This window comes from Homalodisca vitripennis, chromosome 4, assembly GCF_021130785.1.
Source record: "Homalodisca vitripennis isolate AUS2020 chromosome 4, UT_GWSS_2.1, whole genome shotgun sequence".
Taxonomy (NCBI): Eukaryota; Metazoa; Arthropoda; class Insecta; order Hemiptera; family Cicadellidae; genus Homalodisca; species Homalodisca vitripennis.
Genome location: NC_060210.1, coordinates 124,192,798 through 124,214,339, shown reverse-complemented (window position 1 = coordinate 124,214,339; position 21,542 = coordinate 124,192,798). Strand labels below are relative to the sequence as shown.

The 21,542-nt window shown below is 32.8% G+C and overlaps 1 protein-coding gene across 3 annotated transcripts; it reads left to right on the top strand.

Annotated features, from left to right (window-relative positions):
• Positions 1-173: 173 nt before the first annotated feature.
• Positions 174-13,540, top strand: LOC124360101 (probable cytochrome P450 6a14). Of its 3 annotated transcripts, none has more exons than XM_046813413.1 (5): positions 174-219; positions 4,829-5,811; positions 8,297-8,518; positions 9,418-9,666; positions 13,344-13,540. In XM_046813413.1, exons 3-5 carry the CDS (start codon positions 8,491-8,493, stop codon positions 13,508-13,510), a joined length of 444 nt encoding a protein of 147 aa, XP_046669369.1. In that variant the 5' UTR covers positions 174-219; positions 4,829-5,811; positions 8,297-8,490; the 3' UTR covers positions 13,511-13,540. The 3 variants fall into 3 exon arrangements, with proteins under 3 accessions (XP_046669369.1, XP_046669370.1, XP_046669371.1); XM_046813414.1 differs by lacking the exon at positions 174-219 and adding an exon at positions 225-357; XM_046813415.1 differs by lacking the exons at positions 174-219; positions 4,829-5,811 and adding an exon at positions 309-357.
• The last annotated feature ends 8,002 nt before the right edge of the window (positions 13,541-21,542 follow it).

Below are 21,542 nucleotides of genomic sequence, written 5' to 3'. Positions count from 1 at the left end.
GAATGAAGGTAATACATACATTGCCAACATTAGAAGGAAATAGTTTAAATCCTGCAAGTATGAAAACTGAATAGGAAGTATTTACTTAAGATACAACATCGCAAAACGTAGGTATCAAGTATAAGACAGATTGATGCATCTTCAAAGCCGTGTATGTGCTGAGTTGTAATCTATTTAAGACCATCCAACTCCTCTATTCATCACAGTCATCTCCTGCTTGTGAGTACCTCTTGTAAAATGTCAAGTTGTATTATCAATAAGGATATTTATTTTTTATTTTCTTATCCTTCTATAAAATAGGCGAAAACTTAACTTTTATCTTCAGTAAGAAGTTTCTTTCAGAACCTGCTTAGTAAGGTAAGTAAAATAATTCCACACCAGTCGAAGTTTACACTTTATATTTTATATAACTAACTCAGTAAAATAAGGCAAAATAAGGATGCAACCTCGGAATGAAAGATAATAAGCTAAAAATTTGCATACGTATTTATTTTGATGGTATAAAACTTACCTCAAAAGTCTCATATAATCACGTGTACGCGTCTTTAGACATTTAAGGTCAAAGTTCACGAAAATCAGTTTTTTGCAAATATCTCGTTTCCCTTACGCTAAATGACTTTGAAGGTGGTTAGAGAAATTGTAGAACGGAAAATTTTCTTCAACTTTTGTCTGAAGTAATTTTATGTACGTTCAACCCTTTTTTAGATACAGCGCAAAGAGTAGGGGACCGCTTACCTGTATATACGATAATGCGATGTCAGCCAGTAGAATACAATAAATAAATGAGTTATATTGTTAATTATTCACTTACTATTATTATTATTATTATTACTTAATACTATTATTATTGTTAGCATTATTATCATTATTATTAAATTTTTATTATTATTTATTATTTAATATACCATATTTATAGATATTTAATTATAAATGATATATTCTCTAAAGAATACTTATTTTATTTTTACCAAACACACAATATTAAAAGAAATATTTCAAATGAAATTTAATTATATATTTATTTATTGATCCAATAATCAATTTATTAAAATTACAAACATAAAATATTTCTTTTCATTATTAATGATTAATGTTTTTGTTTTAATTTTCTTCTTGTTCATCGTCTTCTTCTTATTCTTCTTCTTCTTTTTCTTCTTCATCTGGCTGTTCAATATCGGATTCATTATCATTATTCTCGTTTACTAAAGTATCAGAATAGAAAGATTCAAGAATGTCATCACTTTCTTCATTGAAACCATCTGAAGTTGATGAAGCGTTGAGGCATGATTGTCCATTACACTGCCCACAAATTAAAGTGCATCGCAATCCTGATTTTCTGCATGCGTAATTAGAACCACAACCTTTCTTGCAATTGCAAAATATTGTATTCAGCAGTTCTTCTGGTGCTGGTGGTAATAATGTTGTTATTGGTTCCAGGAGTTCATTTTGCACTACCCAGCCGAATTCCTGGGGTTCTAAATCACTTCCCAACCAAATTTGAGTCTGATAATAGACACGAAGGATATGCTGACGAGCTGCTGTACTTGAAGGAGGAATACTTGATAACTGCACTGGTTTGTTGAGTCTTGTTGATTTGATGAACTGGGTGTATCGAAAAGACTTCTGATTTCGGAGCATTATACGTTGCTAAGAAAATACATACTCCATTTTCAAATAATTCTTGTACAGAGCAGTTTTTTCTGTTTAAATAATTGACCTGATTGATTTAAATCGTGATTTTTTTCAAACATTTTAATAAACGATATTTTACCTTTTTTATAAAGCCCAGAAGTCGTATCACATCCACTAAACGCGTGTAAAAATAATATGTGTTTCTTAGAATGAGGTGTTTCTTATTTATCGAAACTTTTCGATGAATTCAGTTTTGTCTCCACATTACCCTTACCCATTTTTTTGAAAAAAATTTCTTGTTGATGTGATTGAGCACGCCCTACCAAGATAACTAGCAAATCAATATCTTCTCTTACAATGACAAAAGTTTTTTTTAAGTTTAGACTCCTTCATCTCTGGCTTGTTTTGTAGTGATATTAACAGTTTTTAATTTGTTGATAAGCATGTCTATAAATATTTTTTATTAGATGAATGCGATAAAAATTTTTCTTGGCTGATTGGCACCTCCATTGTTTCATCAAAGCGGAGTTCGTAAGATTTTGAAACACCAGCAGTTCTTTTTAATTGTTCCATTGCTTTAATGTCCTTAGTGTAGTCTGAGTAACCATCAATAATACAACAACGATACTTGACCCATAATTCGTTTGTAAATATTTGAAGTATTTATTCAAAATATCAGAGATAGTATCATCTTTATTCCATACAACGTGATGCAAGAGAAATCCACCATCGACTATATATGTTGTAGTGGTTCGTCTAGGTATATTAAATAATAAATAATAATAAAAATTTAATAATAATGATAATAATGATAACAATAATAATAGTATTAAGTAATAATAATAATAGTAAGTGAGTAATTAACAATATAACTCATTTATTTCTTGTATTCTACTGGCTGACCTCACATTATAGTATATACTGGTAAGCGGTCCCCTACTCTTTGCGCTGTATCTAAAAAAGGGTTAAACGTACATAAAATTACTACAGACAAAAGTTGAAGCAAATTTTCCGTTCTACAATTTCTCTAACCACCTTAAAGTCATTTAGCGTAAGGGAAACGAGATATTTGCAAAAAACTGATTTTCGTGAACTTTGACCTTAAATATCTAAAGACGCGTACACGTGATTATATGAGACTTTTGAGGTAAGTTTTATACCACAAAAATAAAGACGTATGCAAATTTTTAGCTTATTATCTTTCATTCCGAGGTTGCATCCTTATTTTACCGGACTAAACGATTAAAATATATTTTATATAGCAGAATATTATATTTAATCAAGGGAAACACTCAATCCCTATTTTATACACTTAAACAACACTGTATTCTACTTGAATATATTTAAGTAAACAATTTTTTAATACTAGGGCAATTAAAATTTAAAATAAATTCTCATGAACTTCTAAGACTATTAATTACAATTTGATTCAACTGTAAATTAAGCTATGAAATCTTTCATAGATAAATAACTCTTGTAATAATTAATAATTAAAGACAAAAATAATTCTTCTTTACAAAACAGTTTTTAAAGCATAGAAAATATTAAATTTTTGTTGTTTTAATTTATTTATATTAAATTCAAATATAGCTGAACAAATGAGAACTCATTTCTTAACTTAAATTACAAACACTTTCAGCTAATTTATTTTTCAGGTAATTGCAATAAAGAAGTAAACCAATCCAACAGAGTCTTCTAAATATACCAATTTAAAATAATTCTAAGATATAATAGAATGTAAGGTGATAATAAAATGATAAATGGGTATAATTTGGTACATGGTAGTTTTTATGCCTTATGAACTTTATATAAGTAGGCCTACTATATTTTAATAAATCATTAATGTACCTCATTTTCTTATTTAAATTAATAATAACTGCATGTTTTTATAGTCATTATTGGCTAAGCTTGAGCAAGCCTATCACTCTTATCACTATTGGGGTAGGAAAACTTTCATTTCTGTCTGTCTGTCTGTCTGATAGCATGATGTCTCAAAAACTAAACATACCTAAAGACTTGAAATTTGTATGAGGCTTCATTTCTACTTGAGGAACTTCGAGTTTGATGATGGTGCATGTCCATGGGATTAGGCCTAGTGTCATATTTTACAATATTTTTATATTGGTCTTATGGGTAACCATGAAGGCAACAAGAAAATAGCAGAATAAATAAATTGGTAAACAAACTAAATATCCGCACAAGAGATTCAAATGTGTGACAATATATCATTTTGTAGTGACTTGATGTGAAGAATTGTATTATTAAATACTGAGTGAAATCAATTTAATGAAGAATGTAAATGTATCATGTAGCCAGATATCTAGAGAAAGATTTTATCTGTAGACTTTAAATTTTGCAAGAAACTTCATTTCTACATAGACAACAGTGAGTTAAATGATGGTGCATGTCCAACCATGTAATTTGGCTGAGTGTCAAAGCCTATCACTCAGTAGGCTGAAACGCAATTTCTTTGGGTTTACTGGGCGGGATTGTAAAATTTCATTTCTGTATGATTCTTTTCTTGCCTGTCTTTTTATCTGTATAGAAATGAACTATATACACGAAATGCTGCATTGACAGTCAATGAAGGCTGTTTGTTACATGACAATTTCTTCTATTCAGTTCTGCCATGTGTTAGGTTAGAAAACTTTCATGTTTAGTTTCAAGAAATTTAAATGGCAAGTCCTCTCTAAATAGTTCTATACTTAAATATTTTTATTTTTTCAGAGAAAAACGCAATATACCCCATGTTTCTGAATTGTATAATTTAATCTGGTGAAATTATTCTTTATATCAAAATAAGCAAGAAAGTTCCCATAAATTTCTGGCAGAAAAAGGACAAAATACATTAATTTTGTGATTTTATAGCTTTGATAATTTTACAAATTCTACAATAAACTTAAATTTCTTAAAAACATAAAACATTGGACCAAAAATACAGTTTTTGAAAATTAAATTTTTTGTATACTTTTATGATGTTTTTGTAAAATTTGGTGTAATATTACAAATATGAAATAATAATATAAAAACGATAGTTTATTACTATACCAGGTGGATATTTTACAAAATTATTTAATTCTGTAAATAAGAATGAAGTGCAGGAGTGTTATGGAAAACCAAGTATAATGGAATTGTAACTCATGTTTTAAAATTGTCATTTGATTTTTAAATAGTTACAGTATTATTTTGTTTTCAGTTTGAAAGGAAGATGTTTCTAAGTGAATCAATTCTGGTAGATGCTTTAGTAGCAACAGCAACCTTGCTTGGATTGTTATATTTTTACTTGACATCAACATTTAACTATTGGAAGAAAAATAAGGTGTTCCTTATGTCAAGCCGACAGTAGTCTTTGGAAACTTTAAAGAACAGTTTTTACTTCAAAAACACTTGTTTTATGTTACGCAAGATATATATAACAATTTTAAGGGAGAAAGATTTGGTGGGTACTTTGAATCAAGGACGCCTGTATTAATGATCCGTGGATCCGGCTTTAGTAGAAAGAATTCTTAATAAGGATTTTTTCACACTTCCAAAAACAGAGATTTGGTAGTTGACATCAAACGAGATCCACTCTCTGAAACTCTTGTTGGTTTGAAAGGGCGCACTTGGAGAAACCTAAGACACAAATTAACACCAATTTTTACGACTGGGAAACTGAAGGGCATGATTGAGCAGATATGTAACAGTGGAGAAGACCTCATGAATGAAATAGAGAAATCCATAGAACATAAAATACCTGTTGATGCCAAAAACCTGGGTATTGGCTTCACCATTGATGTTATTGCCAGTTGTGCATTTGGCTTACAGTTCAAGCGAGATACACCTGAGGGTAAAGAGTTTCGTAAAATGATTGACTCCTTCTTTCACCCATCAATGTTACAAACATTGAGAATAATATTGGTATTCTTCTGCGAAGGTCTTGCAAAACTCTTGGGCTTGAGACAAGTCCCACAACAAATAAATGATTACATCATTGGGCTGGTAAAACAAACCATTGCAGTTTAGGGAAAAGAATAACATCCAAAGAGCAGACTTTATTGCAGCTGATGATGAGTATGAAAGACCAAAGAACTGAAGGAAATGATAATAATTGGAAAAATGAACTTACTGGAGATGATGAATATCTCAACCAGATGGATTATTCTTCACAAAACGAAAAGTTACAAACTGGACTTAGAGGTGAGTTAATAGCTAATAATTATATTCCAACCATTCAGTTGGATAATATTTAATTAATTGTCATCATTTCCATCTCGTTTCAATTTTGTTAGCCTCTTTTTGCTTCTTTAGTCCGGTTTTTATTTTATCATTCATTTGTGTAAGTTAAACTGAGTTTCACGTTACTGAATATCTTCAGAGTACAGTTGACCGAACATAACTACGTAAGTGATCCTTAAATAGATAAGTATGTCTAGGAGTATGGAGAGGTCTCTTTCTGAAAATAGCATGCCTCACTGGTTTATAGCTAGTACATATCAACCCAAGTTACAAGAAAAATTAAATGAAAATTATTTAAACTTTATAAAATAAAATGTCCAAATTAGCAAAGTATGTAAATATATCCAGCAAAAACAGTTTTTATTTTTTTTTATTTAAAATATTCTTATTTATTTTTAATATAAATATATCAACATAATACTCAATGTGTTTTAAACTCTCACTTGAATTTCAAAATAAAAATAGTTAAAAAAGAAATATGCAATATTTATAAAAATTTAAATTATTGCTGTTTTTAATGTGGGTCTTCTGAATGAAACTAAAACTAACTGGATTTTACTTGTACAACACCAAAAGTTTAAAATTTTGCCATTTCTCAACTCTCCAGTCAGAGAAACGTGAACATTAATCAAACAATAGAAAATGGAATCCAAAAATGGCTAGCATTTCGATCTGTTTAAACATATATTACAACAAAAAACTACAAAATATTTGTGTAAAGTTGTTATGCTAATTCATCTACACATAATGTTGGTATGGCGGGAAGGGTTGATTTGCGAATTTTGAGTTCAGCTTCAACTAAGTGAAAGGTGAAATGAAACGAAACTCAACATTCCCCAATTCATCTATCTGTACACTGAACAGGAATAATTACTTGCTATAATGAGTATTTCACTGTTAATAAAATACCAAAGCATACGCAAGGCCTATACTCAGATTGGTTTTTTCAGACAACTTTTGCTGGGGCCAGGCCCACACATCTATTTGAAGGGACCATGTCGATAGACTAGTTAGCCTTATGTATTAACTGTAACTGAAGCTACTATTATTAACAAAATAGAAAGATGTTTACTGTAAACGGGGGCGCAGTAGCCGAATATCTTTTTGGGATCTTCCAAAGCTGGTACGGCCCTGATTATACGTTTGTATAATAAAAAGAACACCTACAAAAAACAGAGGAAAGGGTTCAGTGTGGAACATTTAGCATTATAAAATATGTCAGTCGGTAGTAGTGAACTACCGTCACTCTCCTCCACTTGTACTGTTCTTCATTATCGAGCAAACAATCTAACACAAGTCTTTGAGGTGAATCCTCCACTCTGTAACTTGTTACACCCTTATTTCTTTCCATAAAGCAAATTTATATTGAACTGAGATTTTTCTTTAACTAATTAAAAATTATAATGAAAATGATAATATATGAGTTGTAGCTGTGTGACTCATTTTCACAGTCAGCTTGTTTAAGTAAAGCTCCATGTTTCTTAAGGATTGTATGCTTGAGTTTCTGGCTGTTTTGGATACTTGACCTTTTTAAATGGTCAGGCGTTATTGTTCAGTGCAAGAATCATGAATTGTAAGAGTGGGTATAAGTCAACAAATTAACAACAAAAACAACGGATTGCATAATTCTATCTAGTTCTGATTTATTTAGAATTTTGGACTTAAGTTAGTGGATCCAATGTTTTGTACCATATCTATGTTGTTCTTAGGTGTAAACAAAATGTCAAAATCCACTAAACATATAACTAACATGTCGTCTAAAACAAAATTTGATCAATAGTTGGTTAAAGAGTGAAGTCACTCTTATAACCACCCATAGTTTAACTTTTTAAATCCAATTACACATGGAAAAAGATTTTGAATGGTTAAACAATCATAAACAGTCTATTGAATCAATGTTGATTATTATCGTAAAATAGGCAGTCAGCCACAGCTTGATTTGACAATGGATGATTTGATAGGATAGTAGGATTTCAGACATCATTGTCATAATATATTACACAAATTTATAACACAACTGCAACATTTTTTAGTTTTTTAATGTCTTAGGGATTTTACATCTGAAGAAAAGAAGAGATTTCAATCCTTTAAATGTAGTTTTATAATTTTTTGTTACATGTAAGGTTGGTTTTTACACTTAAAGCTGTAGCCTATATATTATTGGTTTATTTAATTCAGATAAACAACTTTGCTAAATAAAAATACATCTATATATGCAATTTGTTTGGAGTACTTATAATACTGTTTTCCATTAGTCTGTAGTCTCTGGCTTGAATAACATAATGAGACTGGTTTGATATCAGACTGACAACACTAAAATAAGTACAATAATCATAATAGTATACTGTTTTTTAAGACCATAACAATGTACAATTTCACCATGCGTTCAATGTAAAATTTAAATTACACATGCTATATTATGATGTTTGTTTTCTATTTCTTTTAGGAATTACCGATGAGTGTATTGCTGCACAAGCATTTATTTTCTTAGCAGCAGGCTCTGATCCGGTAGCTAACACTATTGCTTTTGTATTGTATGAGTTAGCCTTCAGTCCTCTGGTGCAAAAACAGTTGTAACAGGAAATTGATTTGGTGCTCCAGAAGTATGGAGGAAACATTTCTTATGAAGCTTTGAGTTAAATGGCGTACCTGGATTCAGTCATTCAAGGTGTGTATTGTTTTCAATAACTGATTATACAGTCAGGATTTGTGAGAGAGGCAACTTCCTCTAAGATACTTTGCGAAGAGATGGCCCAACAGGGATAAGAGCATAGTTTGGGAAAGCAGTAGTAAATATTTCACTTATTCAAGAGTTCGAGATAAGCCTTTAAGAAAATTAATTCAAAACAAATCAGCTGGATCTGAGATAAATTACATTTATCTGCACATAAAGTAATAGAGTGTAATAGTATAAGTTTAGAAGTGTGTAACTGAACAGATAAGTTTTAAGTGAATACGTGAAATAAAATCAATTGAAGCCAAAGCAGTAGTTTGTCTAATTGCATCACTTAATATCCAACTTGATTTTTTCTATTTACAGTATTAATAAGTTTCCCAGAAATAATTCTAAACCATTCTATCAGAAACAAGGTTGACCTATTAACCTTAACAGCTGATAAGATATTAGGGACAGAATAATGCAAGTAGTGTAGTAATAACAAGTATAATAACATGGACATAAAAATTGAAAATATTTGGAAAAAAAAACAAAAGTCTGATGCTTGATTGTTTTGTTACTCTGATTAAAAAGCTTCTGTTCCATTTTCCTAATTTTAGTATCACATATTAATCCATTAATGTGTTACATTTCATGAATCAAATAATTGTTATTCGAATTAGGTATTCACATAAATAATTTTATGGTAACTATACTTATATTGCTCTTCCAGCATTTTGAGAAATTTGCCATTTTGAGATCTTCATGAAAGTGTATGACATAAAACTTTTCAGCAGATACTTATAAACTTCATACCAGATTCAGCAGGGGGAAGTATACATAGATTAAAGTAGAAGCAAAATCAAACCTGAATTAGTATTATTATTGATGTTTAAATCTACGTTTTTCAGAGACAAATCGTAAATACTCTCTGTCAGGCTTTATGAGGAGAGAATGTACTATTCCTTACCAAATCCCAGACACAGATGTTGTTATAGAGAAAGGTACAAAAATACTGATACCGATGTACGCTATCCACAATGACCCATCCATTTATCCTGAGCCTGAAAAGTTCATACCAGAGAGATTTGAAGGAAACAATCATCGCTCAAATGGTGGCAAATATTTACCTTTTGGAGATGGACCTCGGATCTGTATTGGTAAATTACCAACATATATTTATTTATAGTGCATTAAAAATCAAGTCATTTTAAAAATTCTTAATTCTTCTAACAGGATCGTCACGGAGAGTCCCGAAATTCTAAGACTCAAGGATCAGCTACAGTTTTGCTATTCCTTTACGAAGGACCTAGAATCCTCACATCCCTCCAGATTGGCATACAGAAAATTAAGGCGTTCCTATAAAAGTGCAATAAGGAAGTCTAAGTCGGATCAACTCCTGAGTAGGATCTCTGAATCAGCAAATAAGACAAAAACCATTTGGACTCTCATTAATGACAGCAAGCCTTCCAGAAAAAATAATAATGTTTTTCCCCCACTTTGCTTGATTCTGATGACAATGAAGTTAGGGATCCTGTCAGGGTTGCCAATATGTTTAACAACTTCTTCTCGACTATTGGTCAATACCATGACACCAGTGGAAATATTTCTCATGGCCTAAGCGAAGTCAACACAAACTACTACACCACAATCTGTAACCAAGTCGCTGTTCTTGTCCCCCACCACAGAGCAGGAAGTATCGCGTGTGATACTTGCTTTAAAACCTAAGCCATCTTGTGGAAATGATGGGACTATCGTCTAAGCTTTTCAGGCAGATCCATGATTTAATTTCTTCCCCACTTGCTTATTTAATTAATTTATCTTTTTCAGTGGGTGTGAATTTCCTAATTCACAAAAACACGCTATAGTCCCACCCCTCTCTACAAGAGAGGAGCTAGGAACGTTTGTAGTAACTTCAGACCTATTTCGCTGGTTACAACCTTTTCTAAGATATTTGAAAGAATATTTCTGGATAGATTGTTGTCTTTTCTGGCGAGAAACGGAGTTCTCTCTGCAAGTCAGTTTGGTTTCATTAAAGGAAAATCAACCACTGACGCAGTTGACTCTGTTATTTCATTTTTGACACAGGCTCTGGGACTCGGGCAATTTAGCTATGGGATTGTTTTTCGACTTGACCAAGGCCTTTGATATGGTTAATCATAAACTTTTGCTAAAAAAAACTTCACTTACTTGGCATTAGAGGTGTATCGTACTGTTGGATTTCATCTTACCTGCGTGGGAGGACGCAATCAGTTCAGCTTCCTTTTTTTGGGACAGCTATGGCTGTCAAAGAACAGCCTCGTCAAAACCATGTGAGGTAATAAGAGGAGTCCCCGCAGGGTTCAGTACTGGGACCAATCTTGTTCCTCTTGTTTGTGAATGACCTCCCAAATTGCATTTCTGGTCCCAATGCCAAAATTTGTCTTTTTGCAGGACGATTACATCCCTCACAGTGAAAGCCCCCAAACCACTTGGACCTCATGACTCTGGCTTCTGAAGAAGCACAAAAAATATCCCAGTGGTTTCAGCATAACCAGCTCGTAGTAAAATAACGAGAAAACTCAAATGATCCATTTTTCTATCAGAAGTTCTCAGGATTTGGAGCAAATTCCATTCCACTTGGGGGATGAAGAGATTTCATCTGGTAAGTCGCTAAAGTTTCTAGGCGTTCAGATTGACAATAAATTAAGCTTCCACGATCATATTGAGCTCGTTTGTAGGAAACTAAGCTCGGGGATTTTTGTTATTTAGAAAACCTGTCAAAGTTTGCTGATACCAGAGTGACCTTGGCTGCTTTACTATGGGCTTATCTACCCCTTTCTCACTTATGCTGTAGTCATTTGGGGATGTGAAAGTGTACGTACAAAATTCGTTTTTAAACTCCAGAAAAGGGCGTTGAGAGCGGTTTTTGGGGAAACCGTGTTGTAGAGCTTCTTGTTAGGTCGCTTTTTAGGGAGGCAAAGGTTCTAACATTCCCATCGATTTATATCTTGTACTGCGTGACATTTGTTCACAAAAAAACTCCACCTTTTCAAAATCTCAAAATCCCCTACATCGTCACAATCTACGTCACTCCAATATGATTTACCATTCCTGCCCATAGAACAAGTTTTTTTGAAAGACATTTATTAACCAGCGGCATTAAACTATATAATGCACTCACAGACTCTATGAAAACAAAAAACATAGTCCTTCTTTTGAGAGGGAGGTCAAGCGGCATTTGGTTTACAGCGGGCTTACTACAGTGTCAGGGACTTTGTCGAGTGCTCTGGTCAGACTAGCTTATGTTAAGCTTTATGTTAAGACCAGCCACCTATGTAAGCTTTAGTTTGATTTATTTTAGCATTGACAAAAACTTTAGTGCTGTTTAAATTAATCTGACGTTTTTATATTTAATTTTATTGGGCTATTCTGAAAAATAACTTAATGTAATTAACTATTACATAATATTGTTGACGCTATTTTGCAGTGTTCTACTGTCTGACAATAAAGAATTTCTGATTTCTGATTTCTGAAAATCAGCTATCATTTACTGCAATTTTACATAATAAGTCAGTTCTAAAAATGATCTACCCATATAATCAGGGATGCAAAAGGCTTCTGGACACAATATAGGTGGTGGAAAATGTAAAATAACAGACATTTAAAACATCTCACGAAAGGCATTGATGCTACTAAAATAAACAAAAAGGACATCAATGTCAAAAAATAGGAATAACTTACAATAAACTGGATCAATATTTAGGATGGGAATTTCACTCTTAATTAATTACCTTTTTTAATCCATCTCTTTCCCATATGTAGGGTAGTTGGGTGGATTATCTAATTCCTAACTCTCTCTACAGCTCTGATGGTTGACTAATATTTGGGAACTGAAGTTCATACAGCTTCCTGGGTAAATTAAAGTATTGATGCCTCCAAAAAATGTTTTGTTTAGGCCCAAAATAACCTAGAACTCCATGTTAGGGGATGATCATGCCTGAACTAAGTGATCATACATAATGAAAAGTCATGTTATTGGTCTTATACTGTACTTCTAATACAGATTCACTCATAATGACAGATTATCTTCATAATGGGGCATCTTGTCAGTATCCACTCCAGATATTACAAGACCGTCAATCACACAGAGATCCTCTTATCTTGTGTAGAACATACCAGGTTTACAGTGTTATTTGATGTCAAGAACTCACAGTCTAACTTCATCATGTGCATGACGATCGGTGTACAGTCACAAAGTAACATGTAGTAAACCAGCTTAGCACTGGACCGTAGTGGTCTTGTACAAATATTATAGGACAGTTGTATACATTAGTCAGTAAAGATAATTCGAAGAAACTCTCGACTTTGTTTATGGAATCGCATAGTTGAGCACGACTTGAATTTTAAGGCACAAACACAATTCTGGGCTTTCTGCTAGGCTCAAACTATATTGACTGGTCTTGGATCTTCTACAATTTATGATGTCAACCTAATCTATTTAATCTAAAATAGTTCATTCAATAGAAGTGAAGAGAGTAAATAAACACATATTCATTGAAACTTTCAGTCTTCCTACCTGTGAACGATCAGTGGCTCTGTTAAACCAAAAATCTTTTTTAACAGTTCCCAGACTGGCTGTGATATTATAATTTGTTTAACAAATTACTATATTAATCATGGGAGTGTAATCTAATTTATGTATTCTGGGAATTTAAATGAAACTCCACAAGGACAGTTTTTATGTCAGAAGCAAAGATGAACTGAATTATTATAAACCATTTTTATTTAATATAACTTTTAACTTGTACTTTATTTATAAACATAAAACAATTAACAATCCTGATTTTATTTCCAGCAATGAGATTTGCACTGCTGGAGGTGAAGACATGTGTTGCCATGGTGATGTCCAAGTATTCTGTGAAGCTGGACCAGAAAACTCAAGTCCCTCTGTGTTACAATCCAAAAAGTGTATCGCCTACTCCAATTGGAGGAATTTGGATTAGATATCAGAAGAGAACTTAGATATACACAAAATAGAAATTTTAAAAACAATTTGAACAAACCGTGTTTTATTGAACCTTCTTGTTAATTTAAACTTTTTTTAAGGACAACATCTTTATACCACTACAACTTATAGCAACTGTCCATCAACTGGAAACCGGATAATTAATTATGCATTATTATGACACAACTCTGTTGACAGATAGTAAGCTATGTAATTTATGGACAAATTATCAGAATCAGAATTATCTTTATTTCTCATTATTAAAATTACAAGTATCATCAGGAAAGAAAAATGCAATAATGTAGTATAGTATAGAGATCTTATCCGCCCACAAACAGGATTACTTCCTGAATATATAGATATATATAGCTCAACCACTGTCAAGACATTTTGTGCTTTAAAACCTTTTCTACAGGATTCTCAGCTTTGGAGGTCAAAGATGAACCTAATGGGCTTTTTTTGCAAGACAAGGATTATTTTCAAATTTGTAACAGAAGTATCCCAAACTATTAGACCATATCGAAAATGTACCTCAAAAAGAGAGAAGTATGTAGTATTTGCTTTATGATTGCCACTTTGTACCATAGTTCAAATTCATTTATTGCTGAATCGCGGTAGGAAGTAGGCTCTTATTAACTAGACGCGGTGCGGGGACATTGTTTGTTCAGTCGGGACCGGCAATCAGCTGATCGGTCAGTGACGTATCGGTTGATGCGTTCCTCCCGGCTCGCTGGAGGAGAAGAGTTTCAGTCGAGTCTTGGCGATTGAGGAGTACGTGTGTAGCGGTCGAGTTAGTAGCTGAAGTTCTTTCTCTAACCCAATAGTTGGGATTTAGAGTAATTTATTTTTCCGTGGGTAAAGTCAATTTGAAGTATTTAAAATTTTTAGTGCGTTTTTTAAGATCCGATCTGCCTCCGTAATCTTCAAAAGTAGTAAGTCCCGTACCAGCGTATAGTTAATATCTTTTATTTTATAATACTGTATTAAAAATTTCTAAAGTTTCCCATCTTTCAGAGTCTGAAAATTTAATTCAAATTTTTGAAGTTTTGTGAATTAAATTTTGGTGATAAAGTAAATATCAAGTTTTGTGTTATATTAATTTTGAGTATTTTGAGAAGAGAACTTTTTATTTTGTTTTGTTAATTTAAACCATTTTTGGAGAAGTTATACATCTTTAGTTTAATTTTAATTTCAGTACCTTTTGATCAGACTCTTAATTAGATTTGATTGATTGAGTGATTTTTTGAATAAAATTGAATCAAAAGTTTGTAAACTTTGTAAACTTTTGGGTGAACTTGAATTTCGGAATAAAACCAAGTATTTCCCGAAAAGTTGTTTAATTTATAAAGTATTAGCTCCATATAAATTTAAAATATGTGCTGTAATAACGGTACATAATTTGCGCGAATCTGCTATTTCTTTTTGAGCATAAACTTGTACAACAGGTTATTTACAGGAAAGAACTTGTAAACTGGTATAAACTTGTATAATTCATGAAAGTGTGTGTAACTTGTATAAGACTTGTATGAACTTGAACATTGTGTATAAACCTGCAATAATTTTGTGTAGTGAGTAAGACTTAGGACTTAGAATAATATTGTGAGTTTGGAATATTTGATTTATTTTAAGAAAAATTATTTTAAAATAAAAATGGAGCTAGCGCATGTAGATCTGTTGCTCAAAGAGGAATTAATATTTGAAATAAACTTTTAGGGACGGAAATGCTTTTTAAATACGACGCTGTTAGAATCTTAGAAAAATGTCGAGGTCCCTTCGGAAGTTAAATATAAGGGCCAGTGCTAGTAACCGTAAAGGGGTTATAAAATAATTATAGTTATTGTAGAAAGGGTCAAGAACAATAAGGGCAGGAGATAGGAATATTGTTGAGAATTTCCTGTGTACATTTTAAAAAGGTCCGGATGTGCCCAAGCCACAATAGCCCAGCCCCCTTGTAAAAAGGATTTGTTTGTAGAGTCCGTATCGTAAAGTTTAATTACAAGTGAACCCGATAAGTGAAAGCGAAGTGACTCTGATAAGTGAAAACTAAGTGGGGCCCGATAAGTGAAAGAGTTTATGACACGGCAGTAAAGATAGGACTGGGCAATATGATTGAATATTTTCATGTGAAATGCTTATCGGAAATAACAAGGAAATATTGATCCTGGTAAAATGTTTTTTTTTTTTGTTTTTAAAATAAAGATAGCTTGTTTTCTTTTTTTTAAGGTGCATAAAGTATTAACAAAATAATAAGGTACAATTTCTAAATTTAAATTTAAATTCGAAATGTGAAAATTGAGAACTCAATAAACATTAGCCCCCCGGCAAAGGTCAGTATGTTTTTATTTTCAGGACAATTATATTGTTGAAAAGGAATTGAAGATGGGTCTAAAACAATAAAATATTGGCAATATAATTTATTTCCAAATTAACTTCAAGAATTGATTATATTATGTATTAATTTGGCCCAAAACACAAAACAAGTTAAGTATGAGAGTCCAGTAGTTTATTATAATAATACAAATAAAATATTGGAATATTAAAAGGGTGATGTGACGACGTTTTAATTTCAGCAATTGTATGGCTAAGATGAGAAGTCATAATATAAAATGCCAGTGTAAGTGTGTGATAGGAGTGTGGTTGTAAACCATGTAATTTTCAGGGACAATGTATGGCATTAATGGTGTATAAAGTAAATACACAGAGGTATTGTGATATATCATGAGATATATTTCTTCCCTGTTCCCTTCAAATGTAGAAGGACAGGGTAATTTTGGTAATGTTGTGGTGTTGTTGTCCCCTGTTCCTTCCAATAGAGAAGACAGGGTAATATTTTTTGGTATACAATGAGTTGTATTTGATAGTGATATTTCTTCCCTGTTCCTTCAAATGTAGAAGGACAGGGGTAATATTGTTTTTTTTTTTATCACTATATGAGGTTTATTGTGTGTAAACAATTGATTATTGTGCCATTGTAATCCCTGTAAATTGATTGTATTGTAATTAACAACATCTGGTAATGGTTTACATTCGTGACACTGGCGCAGGCGTACAATAAGAACACCGTGAAAGACTGACAGCCATACAATTTATACGGAGGGAATATTTTGTAAAAAGGAATGTCCTCCAAGAGCTCAATGCCTCGCTGGCTGAAATTGTTATTAGATTGGAGGAGCAGGTAGCAGTGCTATTAGCGAACCAGAGCCAGCCAACCACGAGATACAACAAGGCCGCCGCACTGCAACCGGCCCGCGCAATCATTGGAGATGCTACCTGCCTCGACCTCCTCACCTACCACATCCCTCTGCGATGGCTACCTGGGGACCCACACTGGACGTCGGACACCTTCTACCACATCACCCCTCGGACTACACATCACAGCCTCCACGTAGTGATAAGTACAAAAAGAATTGTTATTTAAAAGTGTGCATGTGGAGGGATATTATTGTACTTAGTCCGGGATGAGTGTTTAAAGGTTTAGGTTCCTACCGTGATTGCAGCTTCGGGCTAGGGGAAAATATGTACCATAGTTCAAATTCATTTATGCTGAATCGCGGTAGGAAGTAGGCTCTTATTAACTAGACGCGGTGCGGGGACATTGTTTGTTTCAGTCGGACCGGCAATCAGCTGATCGGTCAGTGACGTATCGGGTGATGCGTTCCTCCCGGCTCGCTGGAGGAGAAGAGTTCAGTCGAGTCTTGGCGATTTGAGGAGTACGTGTAGCGGTCGAGTTAGTAGCTGAAGTTCTTTCTCTAACCCAATAGTTGGGATTTAGAGTAATTTATTTTTCGTGGGTAAAGTCAATTTGAAGTATTTAAAATTTTTTAGTGCGTTTTAAGATCGATCTGCCTCCGTAATCTTTCAAAGTAGTAAGTCCCGTACCAGCGTATAGTTAATATCTTTTATTTTATAATACTGTATTAAAAATTTCTAAAGTTTCCCATCTTTCAGAGTCTGAAAATTTAATTCAAATTTTTGAAGTTTTGTGAATTAAATTTTGGTGATAAAGTAAATATCAAGTTTTGTGTTATATTAATTTTGAGTATTTTGAGAAGAGAACTTTTTATTTTGTTTTGTTAATTTAAACCATTTTGGAGAAGTATACATTTTTAGTTTAATTTTAATTTTAATATCTTTTAATCAGACTCTTAATTAGATTTGATTGATTGAGTGATTTTTGAATAAAATTGAATCAAAAGTTTGTAAACTTTGTAAACTTTTGGGTGAACTTGAATTTCGGAATAAACCAAGTATTTCCGAAAAGTTGTTTAATTTATAAAGTATTAGCTCCATATAAATTACAAAATATGTGCTGTAATAACGGTACAACTTATTGATTTTATTTGCTTTAGAACATAAAGGCAGGTGTTCAATTTTTTACTAAGGTTGTCGAGATGTGGTATCCAGGTGAAGTTTCTACATCTCTATTGTCTTCCCAAGGTATGTTACTTGTGTGTTTCTATATCAGGGAGAATTGGTATATCTGCTGCCCGTTTTTTTCCAAATCCCAATTGTTAATTTCAAAGGAAGGATTTCCAAAACAATACTAACATGACATGTTAAGAGCAATATAGGATGATATTTCAATGTCATTAGGTGTTTTTCCATATAGAATCTGGGTGATTTCATCAGCATAGAGCAAGGGTGTGCAATATTCACCAAGATACTGAGTCATATCGTTGGTGAATAAGATGAAAAGAACTGGTCCCATTAAAGTTCCCTTTGGTACTCCTCTGTCTGTTGGGAAAAGGTCAGATCTATGTAACACCCTTACTTGTAAGTCTAATTTCCACTAATTATCTTCTTCCTTGCAGAGATGTAGACTTTCCAGTAATTCTATAATAAGACAATGAATTAGAAAGTCAAAAACCTTACTAAAGTCCAAAATATTGACGTTTGAAGCTCGCCCTCCTCAACATTGTCAATAACAGTATTTATCAGCTTTATTATTGCAGTGGTTGTTGACCTCCCAGGTCAAAAATCATGTTGGTTTTTTGCTAGCAAGTTGTATTGGCAACAGTGATTTTAGAAGCCTTTTGAGAACAATATTTTCACATAGTTTTGAAAAAGTTGAGAGAAGTGAAATTGGCCTTTAGTTTCCATTCATGTCATTCCCAATGGAAATTTACCTTCCTTAAATGATATAAGAGATACTACTTCTTTTTTAGTTGTTTTTGAAATGAAAGAAAAATGTTGCTTGATATTTATTATAATGGCAGAAGTGGTTTAGTGTTGAGGGAAGATACTTTAGCAAATATAGCCTCCGCAATATTGTTACAAAATGTTTATTGAGGCAATTTACTACTTTTCATGGATTTTTATTATCCTCTCCCATTTTTTTAATTTAAGCACAGGGCAATCTTTAATTTTATTCTGTGCAGAATTTACCACTTGCCATACTCCTTGTGACTGGTTTTTGGTCCTTTTAATGAAATCGAAAAAAAAACCTTCTTTCTTAAAGCCTTCAGCACTTGGTAATAGTTTTTCTTAAATTGAACTCTCCCTGTTGCTAACAAATGGCAGAAAGTTTCTACAATTTGCGATCGTAAGCCACGCAATTATCACCACACAAATAAGAAAATAATAGAACCTGACTTTACTTCAAAAAATCCTTATGATGTGTTACAAAATGATTTTGTATTTGACAAGTCTGTTGAACAGGACTGTAACAGTGTAAACACCTCAAATGTCAGCCAGCGTTCAAACCTAAAGAAAGCTAACTCAGTACAAGAAAAACCTCTCCACAAGTACAAAACCGTTAATAGCACAAGAAAACAAAAAATGCTTGTATGTGCTGATAGCCATGGGCGCAACTTAGCTTTTCACTTGAACAAACAATCAAAATCATTCGAGGCCGTTGGTTTCGTTAGGCCTGGGGGTTTGGCTGGGCAGATATTAAATTATGATAACATTGATAGGGAGGAATTAGGTTCTGAGGATGTTCTAGTAATAGCATGTGGGTCAAATGATGTGGCTCATAATGAGGCTGAGAGAGCACTCGGTCCAATTTGCGAAACATTGAAAAAATACAGTGATACCAGAATAATACTACTAGATTTACCTTTTAGGCATGATTTAAAGGGATGGTCCTGTGTTAATAAAAAAGTCATAAAATCAAATACCGCACTTGAGAATTTAAGTAAAAAATTTCCTAATGTTTCTCTGGTCAAGATTAGTAAAGCAGATAGACTTTTCCACACAAGGCATGGAAGACATTTGAATCAAATGGGAAAAGATTGGCTTGCAAAGAGAATCTGTGAGGCACTGATCAAAATAACTGAACCGGAACTGCCCTTGTCCCAGGGCACAGACAATGACCAGACAACAGGATTACTGCCACCTTCAGCACGAGTAGAAGATCACAGCAACACAGATCACAGTATGCTGCACAATGAGACCATCAACTCTACCATTGCTGCTGGTGTCACGGACCTTACATCAAGCCCAGAGCTACTAGTTGCGGAAGAAGAGGAGGAAGAGGCATCTTTAGGAAGATTCTCTAGCGTCAGCAATAACCAAGAAACCTACACTTTAAACTCAAGTGTTTGGCCTCGTTTAATACAAAAGTGACAAATAACAATGGTTATAACATAAGTGGAGGATGTAACTATGTGTACAAGGAAAAATTAACGGAATGTTGTACATTATCAGTGGATGCTGTAGACAAGATTTATAATGCTGATGGTTACGAAAACTATATTGATAATTTAGAAATTTTAGAGAATACTTTTGTGAACAAAACTAATTGGATAATGCATTATAATGTACAGGGTCTTATTTCTTTGGCTAAAATAACAGAATTACAAATATTTGTAAATAAATTTCCTGTAAGAATAATTAGTCTCAACGAACATTGGCTTAACAAAACTCAAATATCAAAATTAAATTCTTTGGGCTGTTTTGAATTGGCTTCTCATTTTATTAGAGAGAATGGTATCAGGGGAGGTTCTTGTATTTTAGTTAGAAAAGGCATGCACTTCACTGCTAGGGATGATCTGTTGATATCTCTAAAAGAAGATTTTGTTTTTGAGAGCTGTTGCATTGAAGTTTCTGGATCCTGTCATGAGAATTTAATAATTGTTTCCATTTACCACAATACAAATGTTTCCAATGTGGATCAGTTTCTCTTGAAACTTGAGAAGCTATTTAGGGCACTTAAAAAGGAATCTAAAAGGAAGAAGATCTATATTATGTCAGACTTCAATATTGACACTTTGGAGTCCTGTAGAAATTACAATATAAGAAATAGGTTTATTAATTTATTGTCTGCATATGGTTTTGTAAATAATTTTAAAATGCCAACCAGAGTGACGAAAGAATCTAGATCTTGTATAGATAACATTACCACTAATAAGAGAGTTAATGAAAGTAAGTTGTTAAATATAGCGTTACAGCGTTGGAGAAGAGCCGGTCTTGTTTGGTTGTGCTCTGTTGAATATGTAAATTTTGAAGGGTTTTTAACAGTTTTGTGAGTTTTTTTTTTGCAGTTAAGTTGGTAATAAGTAATAGTGCATCAATGACAGGTACTGTTTCATTCATATTTTAGTATCAATAGAGAAAAAAAGGAAAACCTAATTTTCAATTCAAGATATTACAACATTCTCTTAGATATTAATCACCATTGGCACTCTGATATAGGAGCTCACCTTTGCCCTCTCAGATAAGAGCTCACTCAGTCTTCCTTCAAGACTGAACTTTGTACTGTTTTGATTAAGTGTTTTAGTTTGATATCTGTGGACTATTATTGAAAGGAAGATCATATACCCAACCTGATATTATCAGAACTTGATAATCACATCTTGCACTGTTATGGAAAATATTGTTGACTGAAAACAACTATATTGTTTTTACTGGTATATTCAACAACAGTATATCAATCTATATCAGTATATCAGTTTATCAATATTCAACACACAAATTGTTTTGTTTTATTGAACTAAATATTGCTATTTATTATATTATTTTATTAAGTATATATTGCTTACTGGGGTGAACCGAGTAGCCTCTGTGGCATTGTTGTTGCTTATTTGACCAAATTGGATGAGATGGAAG